Here is a 26,483-nt window from a genome sequence, read left to right as displayed (position 1 = left end):
GAAAGTTACCTTCCACTCATTTATATTATTGACCCTATAGCAAAGATAATGTGCTTAACTAATTATGAAGGAAGAGAATGATTTCACACAAGCTGGACTGTGTTGATTTCTTCAAGTACCCAGCCATGCTCCTGCTATGTGACACCAGATCATGAGATGCTTAATATCTACTTTTTTTGGTTGCAAGTGGGTTTCTTAATCCATGTACAATCACGCAAACCAATAATTATTTGCAGGTGCACAGGGTCTTTGGAGATCTTCCTTGCAGTCTAAATCCACAAACTTCAGATATTTTAATATCTAGGCAGACACTCAGCATTTTATTTTGAAATAAGGCTGACTCTTCTTTATATTAGAAACTTACTGTTACCCATCTAAGAGCACACGAGTTTCAATTCTCTACAGAGTGAAACTGCAGGATTAGCGAAACATTAATAGAAACACAGAGCATGATTTTGCTGCTTTTTTCCCCTTATTTTTACCAATGAAATGTGGAAAGCAAAATACAGCAATATTTCCCTTCAAACGTGGTGGCACTACAGTTCAGAACTCCAGAATATAGTTTGGTTTTTGGAGGCACAGGAAGTTACTGGTTTACTGATTTTAAAAGTTCAGTTTCCCTCAGAAGTTGCACATAATCTCTTTCTCCTCTAAAACACAAAGTAACCAAAAACCAAAAAAGTACTGCCTACTCCATCACATGTTAGGGGAGGATCCACTGGTAAGAGCAAATGCATATTGCTGCAGCTGTGAGTGAAGAATGTAATTCAAAATAAAGCAGGAACTTGTAATTGCTTTAGTCCTTCACCTATGAGTTTTGTCATCAGTTAATTTGTAATCAGATTCCTTTTTTCCCCCTTTGTCTTCTAAAAGAAAACATACAGCAAGTTGCTTTAACTTATTTATCAAAATCAGGATTCCACTGTGTTCATCTTATATCTGGGTAGTTTATTTGCAGTCCTAAGGTCTTGAAGCAATGCCTTCTTTCTAAAGTGCTGACCCTCGTTTCAAGAATGAGGATACAACCCCACCTGTTCATAGTTAATACAACATTCAGTGTAGCATTGCATAATTTACCCATGAAATTATTCAAGAAAAGCAGTTATCCTGCTCAGTTTTTGAAATACATAACTTGACTCTTCTAACTGATGTAGACAGATGTGCAGAAAGAACCAAAAAGAGAAATGGATAGCAAAATTGGGGAAATGATAACAAAATCACTTGCAGATGCCTTAAAGGTTCTGTATGTATGATCTGTGTTTATTTCATGTAAGCTCCTTGCTGACAGCCCTAGCAAAAATGTATTTGCAGGCACTAAAATTAATCAAAACAATAAACAGGAGACTGGCATTGGAGGAGACTGGTGTACAACAAGAGCAGAGAAAGCACTCAGAGCTTGGTGACCATGGAGAAAATGACAAGGTCTAAAGTCCAAATAGAAAGTAACCTGGCTACTGCAGAAAAAGAGAATAAAGTATTCCTATAAAAGTATTAACAACCAAAGAAGGGCTAAGGAAAATCTTTATCTCAGTTCAGTTTCGGGCCCTTCAGGACAAGAAAGACATTGAGGTTTCACTCCCCACAGTCCAATACCTCAGCACCAGGCTCTGAGTGTTTGACATTTAAAACCCCTGGAGTCTATGACAAGAGCTTCCAGCAAAGCTGCAAACATCAAATACTCTTACCAAGAAGGCCAAAAATGTGTGCTTGCACTAGGGCACTGGAATGATTAAAAGTAAGGCTTACAGACTAAATGAGCTAAATCCTCCAATTTCTGCAATGCAATGGAGTATAATTTCAGTTATCTCAAAAGAATGCTGCAGAGAGAGGAATGTTTCCCACCAGGCTGAACTGACAGATCTTCAGACCAGAATCCAGGCATGGACCAGGGAGCATAGAGAATTAAACACCAAACCCCTCACCATTTTCTGTTCTCATGGCTTTAAGTTCTGTCAAAACAGAGGCAGTTTTGACAGAGCTGTTGGAAGTCACCTGTAACTCTTCAGAAGCATTTTGGGCACACAAGCTGCAGCACATACAGTAAGATTAGCTCTACAATTTTCCTTCTGCTCTTTCCCCAGTCTCATCCTGTTAAATGCAGTTGAGTGGGTTTGCTTCCAACAATCTGATGCATAAAGCAAGTGAATTGATACAGTGCATTAATGGTATTGTATGCCTATTTTGGAGTATTCTGGTGTAAACTTGGTATAATTATGTGGCCCCATACCTGGGGTCTAACAACCTTGTTGTAAAATAATGTGATTATGAGATATTGTATTTAAGAAATTTCCTTACCAAATACTGTAAATTCATTTCCACTGTTCTAACATAATTCTGAAAATACAACTCTAATGAGAAACTTCTCTGAGAAAAAGCAGCTGAACTGAATTCTCACCACAAATAGAGTTTATATACTCTATTTCTGTATTCATCACTGAAAGCAGTACAGGTGAAATTCTGTTTTACTTATTTTCATGTAGAAGAAAATAATTTCACACAAACAACAGAAAATTAATGGGGAAAAAAAATAAAGACCAATTGGATTTATTCTCAGAGAAAAAAACAAACCTTCTGAAGATTGTCTTAACTGGAAAGGAAAAATTCACTTTATAATCCATCATTGTATTATTATAAATATATCTCCAAATAAGCAAGATTGGATGAAATAAGGGGCTTTTTTATACAGCACTACAGCAAGGAAGCACTTCTCAAGTATGGCAATGCTTTTGCAATTAAAAACTGCAATTTCAGGTAGGAAACTTGAGTTCCTGTGATCCAGGTACAGGGATATTATTTTAATACACATTACTCGTCTAACAGAAAGACAGAAAACAGTTCCTAATAGGATTCAAAGACCTAATTACAAAATTACAATTTTGAGTCCCGACCCCCTGCCCTAATCTATTACTGACTGCATTACCCATATTTAACCATAAACTGTCCCATAATACAACAGGAAAAATTGTTTTCATAATGACTTTAATTCTCTAATGTTAAAGCATTCATGATTTGTTACTGTAGCCTAGCTCACTCACTGCACAGTCAAATATTGTGGTATTTTGTAACAGGAATTTGGAGAAGATCCACTGACTGTGCAGGCTGAAAACCCCTTTATTTTCAGATGCTTTTCAACGATGGTACAGACCAGTCTGTGTAAGTGCGTTTAATTTTCTGTTTGGACTTAGCACAATAAATCTTTATAATATTGAGACAGGAAAGCTTTTATAAAGTTACTCCTATCATCACAACCAGGGAATATCTAAAATGACAGAGAAAAAAATGAAATTTACACCAAACTGTTCATGATCAAAGCTTGGTCATTGTTTAGACAAGTGATACTAATAATACTGGAACATCAATCTTACAAGACAGCAACTTTACAGAATAGATGTTAAGCGAACAATTTATTGTGATGAGAGCTTTACAAAAGAAAACAGCAGCCCCAAATATCTTGTGGGGAAAAAAAGTGAACCTTAAGTGTACCAAACAGGTGATACTATGTATATGTTAACAGTTCCTCAAAATTAACATGACCTTTACATATTAGGGCTTACAAAATACTGTTCATGGTACTTAAACATAAACAAAAAACTCCAGCTGTTTGCCCAACAGATTAATAGATACAAGAAACTCAGGTCTGTGGCATTTAGCTTAACACAGAGAATGATCTTACACATGTACATCCTGTTAAGTTCTGTGAACAGTTTGTAGTTCTGTATAGAAAAGTGGATCTGACACAGCAGTTAGCCAAATGTGAGAACAGGCACATAGAAGAACTTGCACAACACACAAGACTTCCAGACTCGGAAGAGAATTCTTAAGTTTTCTGCAAGATGGAGATTTATTGCCCATTTACAAAGAACAAATGGTAATTACAAGACAAATATGATAATTAAACATACAAGCTCTCGAATTGTACAAAGATAATTTCTCGTGGTTGATGTGCATAGTTAAAAACAGTGCTAGCTTAAGAGACCTTTGCAAAGATGCAGTGTAATCCCCTGCAGTTACAAGGGGACATGACTGAACAGGTAAGACACCGATTCACCATTGTGTGTTCTTCGAATTGCCTCTGCCAGGATCATGGAAATGTCAATAAACTGAAAGAAAAATTGAGGAGAAAAATTTGATGGCATGCCAAGAGCAATAAACAATGCAGTTTAGAGCCATATAAACAAACAGTCCATCTACCTTTTTAGCTTTTATTTCTAGAAAGTAATAAAACATTAAAGCTTAGGCATTGAATATATACATAAGAACTGCAATAATACCAAATAAGAACTCAAAAATTTAGTAAGAATGCATTGACTAGGATCACTGAATGCTCATATTGTTGAGTACTTCTGACAAAGGGCATGCTGTCAAAAAGCCCCACTATTCTTGCCATCAGATGGCAGTGTCTGCTTGACATAAATACAATTTAAAGGAAGTACACCTTTTTAAGTGCTTGCCCTGTTTCAATAAATACCAAATGTTAAGCTTTTAAAAAATCCAGTAATACATTTAAAACCTCAATCCTTTATGCTTTGCTCCACTCTATACTAAGCAAAACCTCCTAAAGGGACACGGGACTTGTCAGAACAATTCCATTTGTGTTTTTCAAGGAAAAATAATGTCACCTAAGATTTCTGTGGCCTCCTCAACAGAATAACTAAGGTCCTACATCCAAATATTTTATGAATAATATTAATTAAAAAAAAAGAAGAAAAACCCAGTCAATTTTACATTTGTCACTCTTTCAACAATTAAGCATACTCAAGGTGTGGCAAATAAATATTTTGAAGTGCCCCCATTATATTACCTGAATCCCCTTAAAACAGTTCTTTAGCATGTTTTAGCAAAATGTTTCGCAAACAATGTATTTAAGAATATTAATTTCATCTCAAGGCACAAATTCTAGCACCAGTGAGCAGTAAAATACAAACACTGAGTCTAAAGAAATGACATAACACCACTGTACCTGTATTTTTGGGCAATGTTTCATTTTCTCCTCTTGGGGGATTGTGTTGGTTACCACAACAGCCTCAAATGATGCATTATTAATCCGAGAGAGGGCAGGACCAGAAAAGATGCCATGAGTCAGAATGGCATAAACTTTAGTAGCTCCAGCAGACATTAACCTGTAGAATACACAAAAATAGCATGCTGTGATGCATGTGTACATATATGGTTATAGATGAAGCCAGATACAAATCTCTAAAATGCATTTTACTTATGAAGTCCTATATATAAAATACCTACAAAATAATTCTGATATTTGTATAACCCGAAGAAGTTTGAATTGTCTCAGAAAAATCCCCAACAAAAATTATAATTAACTTAAAATGTTCTTATTTGCAGCAGTGTTACTAATCCACAATGCTGTGCTTTTGACCACACCAGCACAACATAAAAATGAACTCCAGTACAAGCTTTCTATCTTAACCAGGCAAAAAATTAAATAGGTTGGATGGCAATATTCACAACTCCATTGTGCCTCCATTATTGTCCCCCTTTATTTTCATTTGCAATTCAAACAGTTCTGCTTGGAAGGAGTTTCTGAGGAAGAAGAAATGTTAATGATTAAAACCGTAGCTTACTGCAAGGTTGTGGGAAGACATGCTGCTGATCCAAGCACTCAGTGAAGTGATGCATGAGGAGGAAAAAAGTATAAATCAAAGATCTAGAACACCTTGTGAATGACTCAAAATATCCTAATTTAGTTTCTAATGGCCTCAATGCCTCCAGATGCTCAGCTATGTCCTACCTGCTTCTCTAGCCTTAGAAACAGAGACCCTGAGGAATTTTATCAGATCATCACAAAGTCATTTGTTGTATCTGAAAACATGTTCCTTAGCTCATCTCCTTGATATGCATCTAGGTTGCTGAGGCAAAAAGAGTTCTAGGGAGTATTTTGGTGCATGAGTCTTATTATACACAAAGTACATCCCACCTGGATTTGACATTAATGAAAAACACTAATTCATGCTAAGAACATGACACAAGGCAATACCACTGAAGCTAAAGCATCTTTCTTAGTGGACACTGCAGATACATTGAAGGTGATTGACAGTTTTAGAATTTGGTCTATTTTGTCTCTAGAAATGCACTGTAGGTAAATAAAGAATGCTTCTCTCAAACCGGAAAGAAAGGTTTTTCACAGTAATTAACTTCTATGCACAAGAGTATTAAAAAGATGTTGGCTAGGCAATTTGCGATCTGCAAAGGGCACAGCCTAAAAGAATACTTTGAGGTATGATGTAGATTAGGATGGAGATAGCAAACAACTACACAATATCTCTGCAAAATTTCATCAAATTTCCATGAAAAATGTAAGAAACATAAGATTACATGGGAGTTTTTGACATCCTTTATATAGGTGAAAACAGCAAGTCTGCAACTGAAGACTGTAAACTTGTGAGATAATTTTACTTCAAACCACCAAGAACAATGTCTGACTCATTGCTTTCATACCATTTCCCACAGCATTCCCCTGTGGAAATTTGCATTGTGTAGCTTGGACAGGTATATTTTCAATGGATAAAAATCTGGCTGGATGGCTGGGCCCAGAAAGCAGTAGTGAATGGAGTTCTATCCAGGTGGGAGCCAGTCACTTGTGGGGTTCCCCTAGGGCCAAACCCATTTGACATCTTCATCAGGGATCTGGACAAGCAGGGTGGGGGCACCCTCAGTTAGGTTTGCAGGTAACACCAAGGTGGGTGGGGGTGTTGATATGCCTGAGGGTAGGAAGGCTCTGCAGAGGGATCTGGACAGGCTGGATCAATGGGCTGAGGCCATTTGCAAGAGGTTCAATAAGGCCAAGTCCTAGGTCCTGACTTTGGTCACAACAACCCCATGACGTGCCACAGGCTCAGGGAAGAGAGGCTGAAAAGCTGGCTGGTGGAAAAGGACCTGGGGTGCTGGTTGAGAACCAGTTTAACACGAGCCAGCCTTACTACTAACCTGAAAAAAACCACCATAAAGGCCCCTGGAAAACCATAAATAATCCTTTCTACTCAGCTAGAGCCTTAGTTCTACTGCTAGAGCCTTAGGTTAGGATAGTGGATCTACATTCACAAGCTCCTCTTCAAGTAGAACAGCTGGAAGGAAACCAGAAGGCATCACAATTGAGCAGAAGTCTAAAATCTTGTGGAAAGACTGAACAAACTCAAGTTACTCTAGTCAAGAGGGAAATGAGAACTCTTCAACCAACTTTCAGACAGAAGACAGGAAAACTTGTGCTCACCTCCCCAGATGAAAAGCACAAGTAGTTTTATGCTTAATATGTACAGTGAAAAGTAATATTACATTTGCATTGGACACTACGGTGAAAATACTTTAGTGTTAAATCCAGTAAAGCTTTGTTAAAGATTGCCTAAGAAGAGTGGAAAGGCTCCATGATGAGGTTGAAGGAGGGAATGGTTTTTTAGCTGTTGGTTCCTGCCTTAGAACTGTAAAGTGCACTAGATGGCCCAAGCCCTTTTCAAGTTACGACATTTTATTTATTCTGTGCTCTTCCTAGGTACAGATCATATATTTCTGTAAATATTTTCTCAATTTCATGTTCAAAAGGAGGACACAGCTGAATCACAGAACTGTGACCTATCAATACAAGGGTCAGAATGACTTCATACTAGAGAGGTCAGGATGGGTTATAGGCTTTGAGGACAACTGTATCCATCAGCCGTGCAGTGAGTGAGACAGACCATAATAACACTTACTTGTCTGCTGCATGACATATTGTGCCACATGTGTCAGCCATGTCATCAACAAGAATTGCCACTCTGTCTTTCACATCACCAACCAAGACCATTCTGTCCACTTCATTTGCCCTCTTTCTTTCCTTATGAATGAGAGCAAATTCCACATTCAGTCTGTCAGCAATTGAAGTAACCCTAGGTTGCAGGAAGAAATGCACCACGTTTAGAGAACCATTTTAAAAGAAAAAAACAATCATACAAATGTTTTTGTCACAAAACAAGTTTTTTGTCTTCTGGCTTTGAAATTACCACAGCAAAAATTTTGCAAGGAATGAGACAGGTAGAAGCAATCCTAATTCATTGCTAATTATGAACCAGAGTGTCTTAAGCTATACCCCAAATATCGGTTTTTTAATTGAGTTGACTTTAGTTTTCTGTCATTAAGTGCCTGGCTTTGAAAACATTTCAGCTATTCAGAAGCTTTTATTAAGCTGCTGCAATACCAGTCACACTAGGTAATTTAAAGTAGGGGGAAGTAAATTCTAAGCCTACGGGAATGTGCACTTTAACACTCTAACTGGAAAATACCATTGCAGGGTTTGAAACCAAGCCAAAGGGAGAAAAAAACCCAAACAAGTTAATAGTGATTAATAATTCTTTTCACAGTACTTGACTAGTAATCAAGTAGCTTACTTCATTAATAATTCCCTTAGCATACATCTGCTTGACAAAGATCTTTTAAAACTCTTCAGGGTGACCTCTGGTGGCCAAACAAACTTCTAATAATAAACCTCACCTGTTACAGACTTCTGATTGCCTTTTTCCAGTTTGTTCTTTTACTATCTTTACTAAATACAGTGAGAGTTTACAAAATGAACTTGTATCATTAATTTAATAATGCAAAAATATTTGGTAGGGGAAAAATGCTGCCTTCTGGCTTGAATTCTAAGCAAAGATCGTATTTTGCGTTAAAAACAAAACCAGCATAAAAACCAAATGCAAAAATAACAGTATCCTGATAGGAACAAAGAAATTTAACTGACTAAGTGATCTTTTAGAATTCTTTCTATGTTCTTCACATCCTTAATTTGATTAATCTAAAAAAAAACCCAAACCAACAACTAGGAGTTTCACTCAGTCATATTTCCCTAAAGATCATTACAACATGAACGCTCACAACAGACTCAAGGACTTCAATTAAAATCAAATTATGACAGTCTTTAGCACTTTTCCCCATACTACAGTTCAGACATTTAAATTGCTATGGGCTTACAGGAGTCTTACTTCATTTGTCTTTGTTCCCTCTGCAGAAGCAGCATGAGCAATAAAACCTGAGAATATGCATTTTGCCTCAATGGCATGCTTTATGACCTCACCAGCCAGCCTGCTTCTGAGCTTTGGCATTGGTTTATGCTCAATCAATACCAAATAAAACAGGGTCTGCTAAATGAGTAACACACGCTGTGAATGAAGAAAGCTTCCAATGAACTAAGTTTTCTATTTTTACCCTTTGCCACTCAAACTTTCATTCCCTTTTTTTAGTATTTATAGTGCAAAACTTGGGGTCAGCAGGTTTACATCTGGAATGCAATAATGTAAAGAAAAAAGAAATTACTCAAGCAAGCTCTTACCTAAATGGCAGCAGGTACAGTGGGAATAGGCCATATGCCTTGACAGAGAAGGGAAGCTTAGGCAATTCCAGAGCGAAGCAGGAAGAGGTGCAGCAACTTGGCTAAAGAGGCAAGCAGCAGGGAAAATCTCTTCCCTCTGGTGGAGGGATTCAGCTAATGAGGCCACATCCAGGGAGAGAGAAAAATATCTTTAGAGTATAGAAAGCTCCTGAATGTTTTTAAGCATGAACAGCATTGGAAGAAGTAGTTGTTCTGTTTCTACAATGCAGTTGGATTCATCAGTGTTGTACCCTTTATTTTGCACAATTCTAGAGGAATATAGAAGACTAGACAAACTAGATCATTAACCACTAACTATATGTACATCTAATTGGTTTAGGTTTGTAGAGTACCTTTTTGCACCACCTGCATCAGGTGAGACTATGATACAGTTTCTCCACTCAGGAATGTTCTCTTTAATCCACTGCAGGACTGCAGGTTCTGCATACAGGTTATCTACTGGAATGTCAAAGAAACCCTAGTCCAAAAGAGAAAGAGTTTCATAAATATGTGTTTGTATCTTACCTGGAATGAAGACAAAGGGAAAGAATCCAGCCTTTGCCTTTCATAAGTGGCAGAACTTCATTAGTATTTTACACTGGTCTAATTCTGCTTTTGATACTACTGTCAAATGCTGCTGAAGTCAAATAAACATTAAGGTCTTGAAAAATATCACCCAAGAGTAGTGAAAAAGGAAACAGGTGTTCCCAATTGATATAAAAATCAGGAAAGATGATCACCTTCAGGCACTCAAGTAAATTCATGCTAGTGAAAAGCTCTCAAAACATCCAGTGAATAATACTCAGCTACCATAAATTTCAACTGCTTGACATTAACAGCAGTATTTCAACATGGGGAGGATGCAAACCAAAATGGAATCTTGGTACAAGTTGTAAAAACGAGAAATCTGGTTTAGACTTTTTTATTTATGTGACAGCCATCTAGCATAATAAGAAATTCTGATTAAATGGAGCGCCAGAACTGAAAGATTTGGTGTTTTCTGTAAAAAATAAGTTCTCTTAAAACAAGATACACATGAGAATGACAAATTATGTCTGCTCTGTGTCTGAGGCACAGGTTTTGTGATTTGTTGGATTCAGCAGTAAGCCAGATAAGGGTTGCCAGGCTCCATCTCCACTTCTTTTAAGAAAATATTACACCCTTGGCTGTAACAACAAAACTCTACCTAGGGCAATACTATAATCTCTGACAAGGCTAAGATTAAGAGAACTTGCCCCAAGCCAGTATATTTTATATTCTGGAAGCTCTTACATTAGACTTGGCAAATTCTACCACAGCTCCAATGCATAAATATTTGAAGTAACTGCAAAATCATCTCATAAAATCGAGACTGGTTTCTTTCTAAAATGGAGTTTCATTAGAAACAGGTAGCAAGACTTTCTCTGAACCCTCACAGTTCTGTACATAGCCTTTCAAAATAATGACCAAAGCCACAGAGAATTACTATCAGCTTGTCACATTAATTCAGTGGAGCTTCTGGGACAGCAGGCAAGAACCAACCTGGATCTGAGAAGCATGCAAGTCCATGGTGATGATGTGGTCAGCCCCTGCCACTGACAGCATGTTGGCAACAAGTTTTGCAGAGATTGGTGCACGACTCTGAGAAATAAAGCACAAACATTTACATTTAAAAAATATTTTGACTAGATGCACGGAATCAGAAGATTAGCTATTTTTCTTGGGTTTTTTCCTTTTACAATATCGGGACTCTAGATATGAAAAGCTTCAGAATTTTAGTTTAAACCAGCCTGTCAATCTTGCTACTAGGGTTTTGAAACTCAGTAAAGCATTTAGGAAGATCTAAATCAGCTTGCACAGTCTGCCTAATAATGCTTTGTATTAAAGAGATAAAATTTGAGATATAGTTTTCCAATTCTTCTACTTAAAAGTTTCAGCTAACTTCACTTCTCTACTCCCCAGAAACACTCCATTCTATCTTATTCTAAGAAACACTGCAAAATTTGAAGATGGAAGGCAAAATGGACCCAACTTTTGAGAACACTGCTTTAAAACAATGTTAGTATCAAGCATTTCTTCATAACACAGTAAAGCTTGTAGCAGATCCTTGTTGACAGGGGTCTTTTACCCTGACTTTTTTTTTGTAAATTTCTGTTTAATTCCTGGATGCAATTAGGAGTCTAGAACTCCTAAAAGGCACAGGGGAGGTTGATGAAATCCTAAGTAGAAAGAATGAAAAGAATAACAATCTTATTAGCAAAGTTAATGCCAATGTCAAGAGGTTTTTAAAAGCATCAAGGATGCAGAACAAACAAAAAAAAAGGAAACTGACTGGAGGATACCTCACTATTTTTTGGTTACTCCAAAGTTTTTCATTTTTTTAAGCTCTGTAAAAACCTGTCTTTCCCTAGACAGTTTTCTCTACACTAAACAAAACCTCCTGCTTTCTTTTGCTAATCTTTAAATAAGGCTAATAGCTGGCAATAACATTAGCATAAAGGCAGAACTGCAAGTCAGAGTTTCCATCTCAGTATCAGACTGCTTTCTGCTGGCACAGTATTCTCTCCTGCTACATCTCTTTATCAAACAGCCTCATTTCACCTCCCAGGAACTTCCTCTCCTTCCAGCTCATACACACAATTACAGGGTACCTCTGTCTTCCTTCCATTGATGCTCAAGGGCATAAGTGACAATAAGCTGAATCACTGACAATTTAGCTTGGATGCTTTTCCATTTGTATTTTCATCTTAACTGTTTTCATCAAAACTGTTCCTAGCTTAGGTGGACACTGGGCATTTCTCTGTTTTAACCTGCAGATTGACAACACACTTCCAGAACAGAAACTGAGATACTGCAGTCTCATTTTATGGCCAGATCAAGTTTATCACCATCCTTACTGAAATTCTTCATTTTGGAAACCACCCCTTTTGTGTGTTGTGTTTCACAGAACATCACCACCATTTTGTCAGTGTAAGATACACAGAAGGGAGATGCAACAGCCAGCACTTCCCTAGATCTCTGCAATTCAGATGCATATCACTTCCAGAAGAGTTCATCATCATTACTGCTTCAGCACAGTTGATTTTCCACTTACTGAGAACAACACTGCTCTTCATTTAAGTTCAGTTCTGTAAGTTGTCCAAAGCTTTCTGGATATTTCTATTATTAGTAGCAAATTTTTGTTCATGCCATTTGAATTCCTGATCACTTCAGCTCATTTTAGCACCTGACACTTTTAAGCTGGACTTCAAAATACTCTCAAATCTCTGTCAACATCTAACCAAAAAAAAAAACAAGTATCTACTCTTTTCATTCTGTTGCAGTGTTCTCTTACCAGCTCTTTCCAAACCTCTAGTTTAAAGCTGGACTAACAGGTAAATCTGAAATGAGAGGTTTGCTCTCCTGCTTGTACTATCCTATCTTTCCAGGCTAGACACATTCCTTCATGGGAACCTCATTCAACCTGACCTCATTATTCAGAAACTTGGATGATAAAGGTGAATGAGAACTCAGGATTTTCCTTATAACATAGTTTGTAAGGTTCCCTTCTGATGAGAGAGGTAAAAACATAGATTCACAGTATGCATTATTCAATTCTTTGATGTAATTTTAGATTATTTTCAGAATTATTAGTGTGAAATGCAGCATTAGATTATTTACAGAAACAAAATTGTTAAAAAATCACTTGAATTACCAGTGGCAGGAGGAATCCACAAAGCTAATATAAACAACACCACAAAAGTAACTGTGCAAAGGACACATTGCTGAAAGTAAAAGTTGTCCATTAAGATCAAAGCTCTGTTGCCTTTAAGCATCTTAGTACATTGTCTTGCTCAATATTCATCACATGCACACTGAACAGAAAAAAAAAATAAAGAAAACCAAAGAAAGCCCAAAGATTTATAACTGGAACTTTCACTTCCAAGAAAGCCAGTTGTGAAGTGTATGGATACCGAATGTTCACTAATGCATTACCAAATTTATAATCTCAAAAATTAGAGATTTACTTTGAAGCCTCAGAAATTGACAGCCATTATCTTGAATATCCAAATAATTTTTAAACTAGAATCTAGGGGTTTTCTTGTAGCAATTATTCCACAGGATTACTGTCATGGCCTAGGTGAAACACAACTGAAATCAAGAAGTGAAACTGAAAATGTTCCTAGTTATACATAATGTAACCCAGTGAGTTTCACCCTTTCAGGCCATATTAATGGAAATGCGTAGTGTTAGATAAAAAAAAAATAAATAAATTATACCTACCCAACGCTCCACGGACCCCTTCTACAAATCAAAAAAACAAAGTTACATGAGCTGTAGAACACCAAACTCATCTGTCACTACTTCTAACTTATCTCAAAGGCATCTCTACAGCATCCTACATAAATGCTTCCTGCCCACAGCTTGGAAGGTTGGCATAATTAGAGGATGCATAAATGTAGTTATAGTCAAAGCACAGAAACATCTGAGCCATTTTTAAGTTTACCTAGCTTGTGCATCAGAAATATTCTAGTTCAGGGCAGCACTTGACTGAATCTAAATTAATTTACTGACTTTTTTATCATTCTTAGTAAGCCTTTGTTTTTGCTTTTTTTAAAATCTGTTTCCCATTTAAAGATAGTTCAGGTTTAGTGCTAAAATTTTCAGAGTAGATTAAATTGCTCAGACTAAGATTTTTACTACAAGGCCCTTTCCTTACATGAATAAATGAAGAGCACTTTCATTGTTCTCAGAAATCATAACTGCACCAGAGGTATGACAAATACATGCTTATTTTAAGCAGCAAGGACTCAGTCTATTTTGTTCATAACGAATTAAAGCCACTAACTTAAATTCAAACTAGAAAACAACATCCATGTACTGAAGATTACACTGCTTCAATTCAAAGTCAAGCAAACTACAGCAAAGTCTTCCACCACAGAAGAAAATCTGTGTGTGACCACAGGAAGAAAATGGCTGGCACTTTACTGACACTTCAGGCAGCACACAAAGCTCGTGCACTCATGATGGGTCAAAGACCAAGTGATCTGATGCAAGCAGGAGGGAAGATGTCCCTGTCAATAGCTGCCCAATGTTGACAGCTGTATTATAGCTTATTTTGCAACACAGAGGTCAACTACCAAGGTTAATTTCCAAAGATGGCAAACATTTTCTCAATTGCAAAACTGAGGGGGAAAAAAACCTCCACAAACACCAACAGCAACAAAATATATATGCCTACAATTGTGGAACTCAGTGACACACAGAGAACAGTCTGGAAAAAAACCTAAAAATCTCTATTCATCAAAATCACTTTCCACAGCATTTCTGAAATACAAAAGGCTCCTGGATGGCATGCACTGTGCCACCACACTGTGGGGTTAAAACACCTCTGGAAGTTTGCCACATGAAATTTGGGTACCCTTGACATGACAATTTAGAGGCATGGAAATTTTGGAATATATTCATCCTTTTCCCACACCAAGAACTTAGAGGATGGTACAGCAGAACTTCCCAATATGAAGTGGGAAATCAAAACATAGTGAGATGCTTTCTCTTCTTAGCAACAAAATGCATATTGGTGCCCTTTCAAGGTCTTTTGGTATAAAGTACTTCATCATCCACTACAAAACACAGCAAAAATGAAGTACCAAGAGATGTAGACATAGAATAGGGTCTTACATTTTAATTCCTGAATTCCATTTATGAAAGTATATCAAGTAGACTTTCGTTGTAGTAGTATGCTATTACAGAGCCTGCAGTTAAAGAACTAATATACCAGAAAATAAGTTTTTTTAGTTTTGTTCTTAGATATCACAGGCTGACTATTACATATTTTATAATAACTGCCATTATTTTTAGCTTCTCCATTACTTCAGTCCTGTTAGGTTTTTAATCTAAAAGAATATCAAAATGAACAGAAGGTTTGCAGAATGGTTTGATGCCCAAAGTGAAAGAGAGGAGGCAGTCCATTTATAAAAAGTAAAGGAGAGAGACAATTTTCCAAAAACACAACCATTGCAATCCAATCTTTAAAGCCAAATTCCCATTTCTTATTACTTCTTTTCAAGGGAGCTTAGGTAAAAGCACCATTCATTTAACCTCTCAAAGGGTCTTTTTTTGTACATATAGTAGAGATAAAGTCCAGTTTTCTCTTTTTTAAAATCAGTCTCACTTCCCACACAGGGTTTGTTATTGTGTTACCAACTGGACTGTACTGATATATTCAACAGTTAAGACAGACCAAATTCAGGAAAAGGGCAAGAAAATCAGTAGAGTATTTATAGGGTTTCCATACAATTTCTTGTCTTCATAAATAAAAAAAAATATTACCGATATAAATTTTTTTAAATCTGTCTGGCAGCATAAAATAATGTTTTTGGTAATTTCTGTTATGTATTGTGGATTTTATCAGTTCCTTCCATTTTGCTCTGTTTAACCATCTAGGAAAAAACCTACCTACATAATTGTTACAGCACCTTGAATTCAGTATTTAATTCCATGCAATTAAAATGCTTAAAAAGGTGTTCTCTCCACATTAAAAGGGATTTAAAAACAAAAAAAGAACTTTGAAAAAGTAGGATAAACAATCCCTTAAAATGCAGTTTGCTAGCAAAGTACTCTGCAAAGACCACACACATAGAATATACCTACTTTTGCAAACTGAAGGCATGCCAATTATCAAAACACAAACAAAAAAACTAATTTGTCTCACTTCATTCCTTGTGGATAAACTAACTGAACATTATACTAAGAGGAAAGGGGGGGGAACCAAATCTTTCAAATCACTTAAATGTTTATGAAAATTGTTAATCTCAAAAAATTTCAAGTAAGCAAAGTGAATAGAAGCCTTCCAAAATGACAATTCTTACCTACCTTGTCTTTCTTATCTTGCCTGGCATATGGAAAACATGGAATTACAGCAGTCACTCTGGAGGATGATGCAATCTTGCAAGCATTGATCATGATGAGCAGCTCCATTAAGTTGTCATTTATTTCTCCACAGCCACTCTGGATAATATAGACATCTTCCCCTCTCACACTTTCACCAATCTCTACACTGAAAGAGCAGGAGATTATCATTTCAACACTTAAATTACGGGAAAGGCATTACTAAAAAATAATTAAAAAACCCAAACAGTTGTGTTTTAACAAACTACCATAGGTCTTCTGTAAACTTGCCATTTAGAGTAGGATGATTTTTACAGTGATTTCTATAAGAGCCTCCTTGACAATTTTAATATAAGCCAGTATGGTCTTCATCAGGTCAGCACCAACCAACAGCTATAAAATCTACACCATGATGTTCAAGTAAAGTGTTTTTAAGACAAAAATCTTACAGAAAAGCTAAGGCTGCCAATCAACAGCTTGCCACTGCTCAGCTCTCATTTTGTGCCATTTTGTGTTCTGTTTCCTCTGACTGTGCTTACATGCTTTGGTTCCTTATGTGAGTATCTAAGTTTTTTTGTTCTTCCACAGATTTCAAGACAAATTCTGGGATCAATCACTGCTCACACCACAGAATTCAAAAATTAAATTGAACTTAAACAGGAAAAATAAAAAAAAACTGTTGAATGCATAATCCTTTCTCAATTCTAGATCCAAGCAAAAGACATCTACTGGTGAACCACACTAACTTTTCACATCTGTTACTTCAAAACTTACATATAAATATAACAGAAAAACCTTAGTTTTTCCCTAAATCCATGCACAATGTACACAAAACATACAGCCTTCCTAAATAATTAAGTTATCAGACGTTGCAAATTCATGCTCTAGTATGTTAGTCTCAGTTATTAAATGCTAGAATATATTGAACTTTTAAAAGGTTGTACCTTTACCCAAGACACAAATAAGCTGAAGTTTCTGGTTGGAAACCATCCAAATGGCCCAGATGTGGGTAGAATAATTTCTCTAAAGGGTCCTTCAATGCTGAGGCTTGCTCTAGTCAAACACAGTACTAACAAGTTTTGTTTATCAGTTCTCAGGGTGCTATGCAAGACTCATGAGCTTTCTGCAGAAAGGAATTTACTGCTTTTAAACATCTTAATGATAAGCACACATTTGATTTATCACTATCAAGATAGTTGAGTACATGGTCTCACTGCCCTATTTGAGTTCTCTGCAGGCCCAAACAAACTATCCAAAGATCCTGTATTAAGTTTTCTCCTTAACTGAATAAATTTTTTTGCCTAAGAATGCTACTAGCAGGATTTCTTAAGGTCAAAAGAAAGCAAATCATCAAACATCAGGTCTCTGGAAGGACAGAGGTGATCAGGAACACCATTATCTGCAGATATGTCAGGAAATCTTTTGGAGGCTTTCATTATTCCACAAAGACAATTTTTTAGGCACAAAATTGTTATTTTCCTCTCTAAGTTTTTGATCAATGGAATGAGGCCATTCAGAGAATTGTGCTTTGATTTAAATATTTTCTGTTTCCCTTTTTGAAGCTGGACAAGTTTTGGTCAACATAACATTTTTTCAGCAAGATACTAAGTGTGATACATGATTGGAAAAAACTAGGCAGACTTAAGTAGGAGCCCTTCTGAACACAAACCCAGCTCCATGTGAGGAATCTACCCACAAGCTTACAGATGTGGCTGCAATCATTATTAAAGCTTTGTGGTTATCGTGAGGGCTTTAAAAAATTCTAATTGCACCCTGACTCAGCAGTTACACAGACCTGCTTTATATTGAATGTTGTCTCATACCACACCTTTGGAATATGCCCAAAGAAAAATTATTTTATTACTTAAGAAAAAAAAAGAACAGCTAATTTAACAGTCTAACATTACATACTAGGAAAAACATTGGCTGAGTGACAATAGTATATGATCTTAGTGTTCACTATATACCGGAAGAACACTTGGAGCTGTTTTACTCTTTTTAAATATTGTCACTGCTATGCACATCATTAAAAAAACACAGTTTTCAGAAGGTCAAGGAATATACTTTCAGATAAATATAGGTCTGGTTAATACCATGTTATTTTTCCATTGTCACTAATTGTATTTTTTTCTTATGATTTTGGGCTACCAATAAACATCAACTTGTAAACAACTTAGAAAACAAACATCTTACCTCTTTCTCTCTAAGTGCATTTGAAAAAGAAGTGTAGCCATGTTTTTAAGGCTAGAAGGACATACTTACTTGTGACATAGAAATGTGGGTAGTCACATTTCCCAGTCAACAAGACAGAGCTATACAACAGATCAGTATCTCTAATTATCTACTTTCTCAAAGACTGGGAGGTATTGTGTGGACTCAACCAACAGATACACACAGAGCTACCTATTTCACCTTCCCCAAGCCAGAGTAAAAGATAACCAGTCATTGTGTTGCAGACACAGCCTGTACTAACCACACTGGTGGGGGTTTGGGTGGTGGTTTTTTTTGGTTTTGGATTTTTTTGACTGGAGGGAGAGCAGGGAATTGGCAATTAGGGTTGGTTTTGGTTTGTGGATTTTTTTGCCGGATCCCTTTCTTTTTTTTCCTATTCAGGCAACCAATAAAAGACTATAAAATACAGAATCAGGTATTTGAATGTTGTATTTCAAATATCTATTAGACAACGCTCAGCTAACTGCAGTCAAACTCTGTGACAGTTATCTTATTAACATTGCTCCTAAATTCCCCCATCTATATAATGACCTTATTAACTGATTATGAGGTTATTTAAACAATTTCACATAGTCAGGACACAGAGGAAGGACACAAACACAAGCTCTTGCCTCAAGATTACAAGCTCTGTTTGTTTTATGCAATTTAATCAAATTCACCTATTTGGTAACAGTTTAAATAAATTTCTGTTCAAGAAGAGTCAACAGAACCTGCACATTAAAAGCCCTGACACCACACAATTGTGTTTAAAAGGGAAATTTACAAAATCAATAGCAAACAAAGGTAATTAACTCTGGGCCAGATGCTTGGCATGCAGAAGCACAAGGCTCTAGCTGGGAAAGATACACATAAGACAGGACATGATGAATACCAAGCTTAAGTGTTGGTATCTGCCTTCAACTTGCAAAGGCTGATTTGAGTGTTCCATTTAACAAGCAGAAACTTGGACACACTAGCAACCATGAATTAAGGATACAGCATGAAACCCACTTAGGCTACAAACATATTCCAATGGCTGAAGCATCCATTAACCAAAAATCAGAATCAGGAGTAATCACAGATTGAGATCCTTTTGAGCCAGATTTATAGTGCAGTCCCAACTGAACTTAGGGATGGGAATTACAAATTTGTGTGTTCTAACTAAAAACCAAGCAGCTGTGGGAAACAGGGGATTAAGTATGCAGAGCCAGACTACAAGGGTAAATAATGTAAATACATAGCTAGGATGTTGAAATTATACACTTAAAAGGGTTCTATGTATTTTTAAAAATAATTAAAGCAGTTTAAGTTTCTAGCCATGCTTATAAAAAGTAAGATTTCTCAAAAAAAATAGATGCTAAAAAGGTAGATGTGTACTTCAGGCCCTTCCAACACCCAGAGAAGAGGCCAGAAATGCAGGTCTAGAGTCCTCATACGGTGTGCAAATGAATCAATATCTCAAAAGTGATCAAACAAATCCACATGCTGAGTTTGCAACTCATTGAAACCCAGCCAATGGCAAGCACTGAGCAGCAGGGTGTGTTTGACCTCTTACCTTTGGGAACACATTTCCCAGAGTAAAGTCTTTCAACCCAAGAATTTCAACTCATTGGGCAAATATTTCATCTGATGTGATGTTACATCATAAAGTGAATACCAGCAAAGCCCAAAGCAAGAAAGAAACAATAAAAATGCCAGAGTTGGTTTTAAGGCTACAGGAATCCCATATCTCCTGGCAGCCATGGTGTCCCCTCAATTCTAGGCTTTTCCACAGTTCCAAGACAACCCCCTGCTATATCTCCATTAACAACTGCCCAGCTCTGATGCAGAGCACTGGTGTGGTAAACACCAGAAGATAGGAAATATCTTGTTACCCTCCACTCTGGCACACAGCCTGCCACAGCAAGAGGAAAACACCTTTTCTTGGGCAAGTTCTGGGTTTAACAACATGCAGCCCAAAACTACCCTCAAACATTTGGAAACGAATGCCTAACAAGTCTGAATGCGTGCAAAAACTCTTCAAAGGCTGAGTACCAAACTCTGCACCTCAGGACACCTGGGACTGTCAGCCATTATCCACACATATTGGGGGTTTTGTTTGGCTTGCCTTTGTTTTCTTTTTCTTGGGGGGGTGGGGTGGGGAAGGTGGTGTTGTTGGTTTGTTTTTTATTTTTTCCTTGTTTTGTTTGAGTTTTTTTTGGGGGGGAGGTTGTTTTTTAATTTCAAGTATTTAGCATCTACACAAATATAAAAGTGTACTGCATATGGCAAGGTCAAATAAGTGGAAGTCTCAAACCAAAAGCTTTAAAGGATTTGGGTCCTTTTCCAATTCAGAGAAATGAACAGTGCAATAAATGGCCATATTTGATGTGCCTTCAATTCCCTATACAAACAAAACACTGTTATGGCTTTAACACATACAGTGTGCAGTCCAGAAACAATTTTTACCTTCTCCAGCCAAGCTGGTAAAATCTATTTCTCCAGCCTCCTCTAGCTCATGACAGCGTAAGCAAGCTGGGAGAGCGGGAAACAGCTGTCCCCTCTGAGAGAGGCAGACTCACCACCAGCCCAGCTGGGAACCACTTGTTGGGCACTATGAGGAAACACTTCACATCCCCATGTGTCCTTCCTGCCTTCAGCTGTCCTAACACCAGTTTGTGACCTGAGCTTGCTCATTCCATGAGCAGGGATCTGCAAACACCAAAGCGTCTCCCCAGGGAGGGTGATACAGCTCATGGCTCCACAGCAGCTGAACAAAAAGGAACCAGGTTACACGAGATGCAGTGGAGTTATGGCTCATCTGAGACAACTGCAGTACAAGGATGCTGATGGGGGATTAAGGAGGAAGTCTTAAAGCCAGGTGACATATTGTAAATCCCTAGGACATAAGTTTCCAGGTTTGCTCTTGATTTTTTCAGTTACTTCCTTCATGGAACAAAGTGATTTCATTTTGCCACTTTGTGTGAAATACAAACTCCAACCCATCCTGGATTCTCCAGGGAAACATCAGCTACTTCTTCCTAACTTTCAAGGCCAAATATCAGCCCACAAAATCAAGTTTAATTTACTCACAAGGAAATGGCTTTCATATCAACAGCACAGCTTTTCCCATAAAGCTGACAATGTCTCTTTGTAGTCATTCCATATTTCCTTCTACAAAAGCTAAATGAGATTCACTTTAATTTGATATTTCTGAAACAGTCCAACTTCAGCAGTTGAATAAGGCTGTGGGTAGGAAGCCTTCAAATTCACATCTGCCAGGCAGGACTTCAATTGCTTTCCTCCTGGATTAAGAAAATCTACAAGACTCACTTCAGCCAGTGAATCTGACAGCAAGAAGCCAGGAACCTCACAGGAATGGGTGGCAGCACTAACCATCTTTCACCAGGAAAAATGTGTGCTAAAGAATGCCATCTGAGAGCAGTTTCTCCATTTTGAGAATAACAAGTATATCAAGGGCAGAGTTAAAATAAATAGTCTTCAGAGAAGCAAGAATACCCTAACTTGAAAGAAAATAAAATTATTTACAAAGTAATACATTTAATCATATTTTTTTCAATTGCCTCACCAAAAATAGCTGCACTGGGGTTTAATTCTACAGCAACTCTAATTAAATGCCACCTCAGTGTATTTGAAGACAATTTTGCAAAAAGCTTCAGAGTATTTAATATCTGTATGAATCTGTTACATGTCACTCAAACATTTTCACGATGCTGAGGCTACAACAGCCATCCCTGTTTAAGGACTTCTTTCTCCAGCCTCAAAACTGCTGATGACAGTTGGTTTGTGGGGTTTGAAGAAGATAAACTGCGGCCCCCACTGCAGTCCTTATCATTTTGCCAGATAAATAAGGCGGTGCCACCCAAGCGCCTTCCACGCCACTGTGGCTGGCACTTAACTGACACAAAAGCTGTGCAGGCTAACAGAGTTATCATCCACAACCAGAGCTTAGTGAGGAGCTCTGGTGCTGCATTTGGTAGGGCTGCCTGACTTTAGCAGCCAGTTGAATGAAAGCATTTCCATACAGCTTAAAGGGAAGGGAGAAAAAAATGGGGCAGTGATTGAGTCTGGCAGCAATTTCCCCACTTTCTCAGCACAGGCTTTCCATTTACCAGCTACAGAACCTGAAAGAATATAGATTGCCTCAATCAGAAGATGACTGTGATACTGTTGCTAGATACACCAGTCTCTGTACAGATAAAAATGAGGAGCCTTTCCTATTTTAAATGTTCTGGAGCTGTAAACATACAGGCACTGGCTGCTTAGCCACAGTGCTTGTCAGTGGTGGTCCTATCCCTGGCTAACCTCAGCATCAGTTTCTCAAACCCACTTACAGCTGCTGAGAACTGGGACTGAAACCTAAAGCCTGTCTGACTTGAAATATAATGCAAAATATTTAATAACTCTTCCCTCCACTCTATTCTGCAAGCCAGACTAATTACAACTCTCAAGTGAAAGGCTCCCAGCTAGGACCTCTTGCACAGATTTAAGCCCAGGGCTGCACACAGTTGTCAATTTATGCATCATTTATATTTAAGAGAATGCAGCAGGTAGCAAAACAGAGTTTTGAACAAAAGGTAAATCTTCTCTGCAACTTGCTAACTTAACAGATCTGACAAAACAAGAGTTTGACCCTCGGGCCCAGGCTTATCTGTTTGCATGGGGGATTGCTGGAGTGCCACTGGAAGGTTTAAGGTTCTTTGAGCTTTTTAACTATCAGGTTTTAGTATTCTGCAATACTGCAAGTGTATTTCATAATGCCAATACACTTGTTTATAAATTTAAAAATGGAAGAAAAATTTTTTAAAAGTACTGTGCTGGAGTCACTGTATATAGGAAAAAGTAAATTTTTGCTTATATACACACGCAGTTTAACAGTATAGAAAGACTGAAAATCCAGATGCCTCAGGAAAGAACTGCTCTGCATAAGTATCAACTTTACCTGTAGTTTAATTTCAAGTGCATTGTTAATTCTCTTACTATTATTGCTGGGGATTTTTTTATTGAGAACATTAGTCTAGAAAACTGGAAAGTCAACATCCTGAAGTAAGTTGCTAAGAACATTGACAAAATTACTTGAAATAATATGTAGTGGATACAACTTGACTTGCTGAAGGGGAAACAGGAAATTCAGATTTGACTCTCGAAGGAAGTTGTAAAACAAAACAAAAAACCAAATAAAACCCAAACACTTATAGGTTTAAAACACTAAGCCATATTAGTTCAGGGAATAAAATAAATAAAAAAGATAATGGCAGCATTGCCATGTGGCAACAGAAGCAACCAGAAATAATGTTTTTAATAAATACATTCTGCATATGTGTACATCACTATTTGCCTAAAAATAAAAACTGGCACTAGTAGATTAGCAAAACCACTGAGATACTGCAGTCACCACTACCTTGTTTTTAATGGTAAATAGAATATTCCATACCTGGAAAAATAGGTGTATCCTGAAGCCCAGAATTTAATTAACTTATCTTATAAAATAAATATGCAAATTGAGATAAATTTCCACCTTGGATGAAATCTAAATCAATTTAGTTCTGCTGTTTCCTGTTTCAAGCACAGATTAAGATAAGCATCTCTGGAGAAGAAACATTTAAAAAAACTAGACAAATTAGCAAGGAATTCATGCAACCAAATACACAAGTTAAGTTTTATCATGCAGAAAAGAGATCAAAGAGCAATAAAGTGAGAATGGGGCTGGAAAGAATTGAGAGAAGATTTAAGCTTTCATTTAATCAGGAATGAATAGAAGAGTTAGAGTGTGCAAACATTAGATTGCATAAACACCAATGGAAGAGGGTTTATAGTAATGCCAGTGAGCATAACTAGAACAAGAGCAACTGCACTGAGAATGCAAAAATGTAGACAGAAAAGGACAAGCTTTGTGAGAGCAATTTTAGAACACATCATGGTAATCTTTCAAAGGAAGCAATGAAAACATGCTTTTTCAGGAGATTCAGAACAAGAACAGATGAAAATAAACACACGAGAACCTCAGAGACTAGCCAGCTATTTACAGCAGGAGCTTGTTTCAGAATCAGCTGGCAGCCTAGACCCACATACCTACGCAGAGGAGCAGTTGCAGTCTCACCAGCTCATGGGGTGAACATACCACTGTCACCTCAATTTGAAACTGTTCATTAAAACTGAGCAAATTAAATAGGTGGGTCAGAAAGCTAAGATGACACACTAGCAAAGAGAGGCAATATTGGTAGAAAAAGCACTGGCAAGCACATTCCTGGACTCCAGGTGAGCAAAGCTGTCCTCATGGTTTCACACAGGATTTTTTACACTGTTACTAGTTAGTTTTGGTGTTTGGCTGGCTAGGAATCTGGAATGACTGCACTTTCAGGAGTGAGCCAAGGCCATCACAACAACCTGTATCACTCTCATGCATGACCATCAGTCTTGGACTAGGGAGTGGAGCCCTATAGGAGCTGCAGTGGGTCCACCACACACACACTTGGCTGCTAATGCAAAATAAAGACCAGTTGCAACAAATTCTGCAAGTGCAATTTGACTTAGATGCTTTTAAAAATCTAATCCAGCATCCTGTTTTCATATCTGCCTGTACGCAGATATAGGTAGGTAAGTAGGGAAGACCTAGTTAAAAAACTGCACAGCATACCCTAGTTCATAGGACTTTTTTTATGTCTCGGTAGATAAAGTTGATCAACTGCACAGTTACTTATCTGCGAGCAGCAGGATGCGCCTGACATCGCAGACGGGCTGCCTGTGCAAACACCGTTCCCACTACAGAGGAGGGAGGATGCTCTTCACCCGGCCAGGGCCGTGCCAGCCCTCCTCCGGCCGAGGAGCTCCCGACGGGAGCGCTCCCAAGGGACAACCCAGCAGGGACACCTGCGGTGCGGTGCCTGTGCGGGCGGGGGAAGGCAGGGGCACAATCAGGAACGAACGCCGCCCGGGACGCACCGCACCACGCCGGGCTCCCGCGGCTTCGCCTGCACCGAGCCGTCCGTACGCGGGTCCCGCACCGGCACAGCCGCCCTGGCAGGACCCGCCTCTAGCCTGGGGTGACAGCGGGGCGGGTGACAGCGGAGCGGAACCCACCGCCAGTCCCGGGGAGAGCGGAGCGGAACCCACCGCCAGTCCCGGGGAGAGCGGAGCGGGCCGGGCCGCCGCAGCCGTCGGGCGCGGGGGTGTGTCCGGGGCGCGCCCGTGACGCCGGCGGGGCGTGGGAAGGGGACGCGCGGCGAGGGCCGGGGCAGTGGCAGGGGCACGCACCTGGTCTCCTGGTTGCTGAACTTCTTGGTGACCACCTTGCCCAGCTCCAGCCCGAGCCGGTCCGCCACCCGCTGGGACAGGTCGTGGTGGGAGCTGCCGCTGAAGAGCACAATGTTCGGCATGGCGGGGGCGAGCGCGGCGGGCGGGCGGGCGAGGTCGGGGCTGCGGCGAGAGCGGCGGAGGAGCGCGGGCAGCGCGGTGCGGGGTCAAATAGCGGCGGTGCGGGCCCGCCCCGCCGCCCGGAGCGGGAGGGACCGGGGCGGGGCGAGCCGGGGGCGCCGCGGGCACAGGTGTGGCCGGCCGCCCTTCGCGGCCGCGGGGTGGCGGTCGGGGGGTGGCTGCCACCGCCTCCTCCGCCTCCTCCTCCTCGTCCGAGCCCGGTGCCGTCCGTGGCCCCCCGCCGCCTCTGGAGCAGCGTTCGGCCGGGCCTCTCCTCAGGCGGGCCGGGCTCCGCTCCTCAGGCGGGCCGGGTTTTTCTGCCCGCGCGTCGATGCCGCCCCTGGAGAGAGGCACGAAAGGAAGATCCTCACGGGGGCTCGGCTGCCTTCGGGATATGTGGTTCAGGTGACACCGGCACCTAAAAAAAGCCGAATACAGCTATAGCTAGGTTGAGAGATCTTACTAGTTTATTTTTTGGGGTTAGAGATCTTACTAGTTTTACTTAGCAGAGCTGTCCTTAAATAACCCATGACCGATTCTGTGTAAACGCTACATATTTTCCATTAGCTTGGCTTTGTCGATTGTTGCTTAGAAGTATGCTCATAAGCAAAGTGCTGTCTGAAAACTGACTAAGATAAAAAGGTCTTAGCTTTCAGGTAGA

At 39.0% G+C, this 26,483-nt stretch overlaps 1 protein-coding gene across 2 annotated transcripts; it reads right to left on the bottom strand.

The window, feature by feature from the left end:
- Nucleotides 1-3,376: 3,376 nt before the first annotated feature.
- On the bottom strand, nucleotides 3,377-25,903 carry PRPS2 (phosphoribosyl pyrophosphate synthetase 2). 2 transcript variants are annotated; one of them, XM_059466458.1, is made up of 8 exons: nucleotides 25,664-25,903; nucleotides 16,184-16,367; nucleotides 13,592-13,612; nucleotides 10,871-10,969; nucleotides 9,703-9,827; nucleotides 7,701-7,874; nucleotides 4,961-5,120; nucleotides 3,377-4,100 (listed from the first exon to the last, which is right to left on the bottom strand). In XM_059466458.1, the coding sequence occupies exons 1-8, from the start codon at nucleotides 25,783-25,785 to the stop codon at nucleotides 4,008-4,010; spliced, it is 978 nt and encodes a 325-aa protein (XP_059322441.1). In that variant the 5' UTR covers nucleotides 25,786-25,903; the 3' UTR covers nucleotides 3,377-4,007. The 2 variants fall into 2 exon arrangements, with proteins under 2 accessions (XP_059322441.1, XP_059322442.1); XM_059466459.1 differs by lacking the exon at nucleotides 13,592-13,612 and having other exon boundaries at nucleotides 25,664-25,800.
- Nucleotides 25,904-26,483: the final 580 nt, after the last annotated feature.

Source organism: Ammospiza nelsoni, chromosome 2, assembly GCF_027579445.1.
Source record: "Ammospiza nelsoni isolate bAmmNel1 chromosome 2, bAmmNel1.pri, whole genome shotgun sequence".
Lineage (NCBI taxonomy): Eukaryota > Metazoa > Chordata > Aves > Passeriformes > Passerellidae > Ammospiza > Ammospiza nelsoni.
Note: the sequence above shows the minus strand (reverse complement) of the source record. Positions and strands in the feature narration are given on the sequence as shown.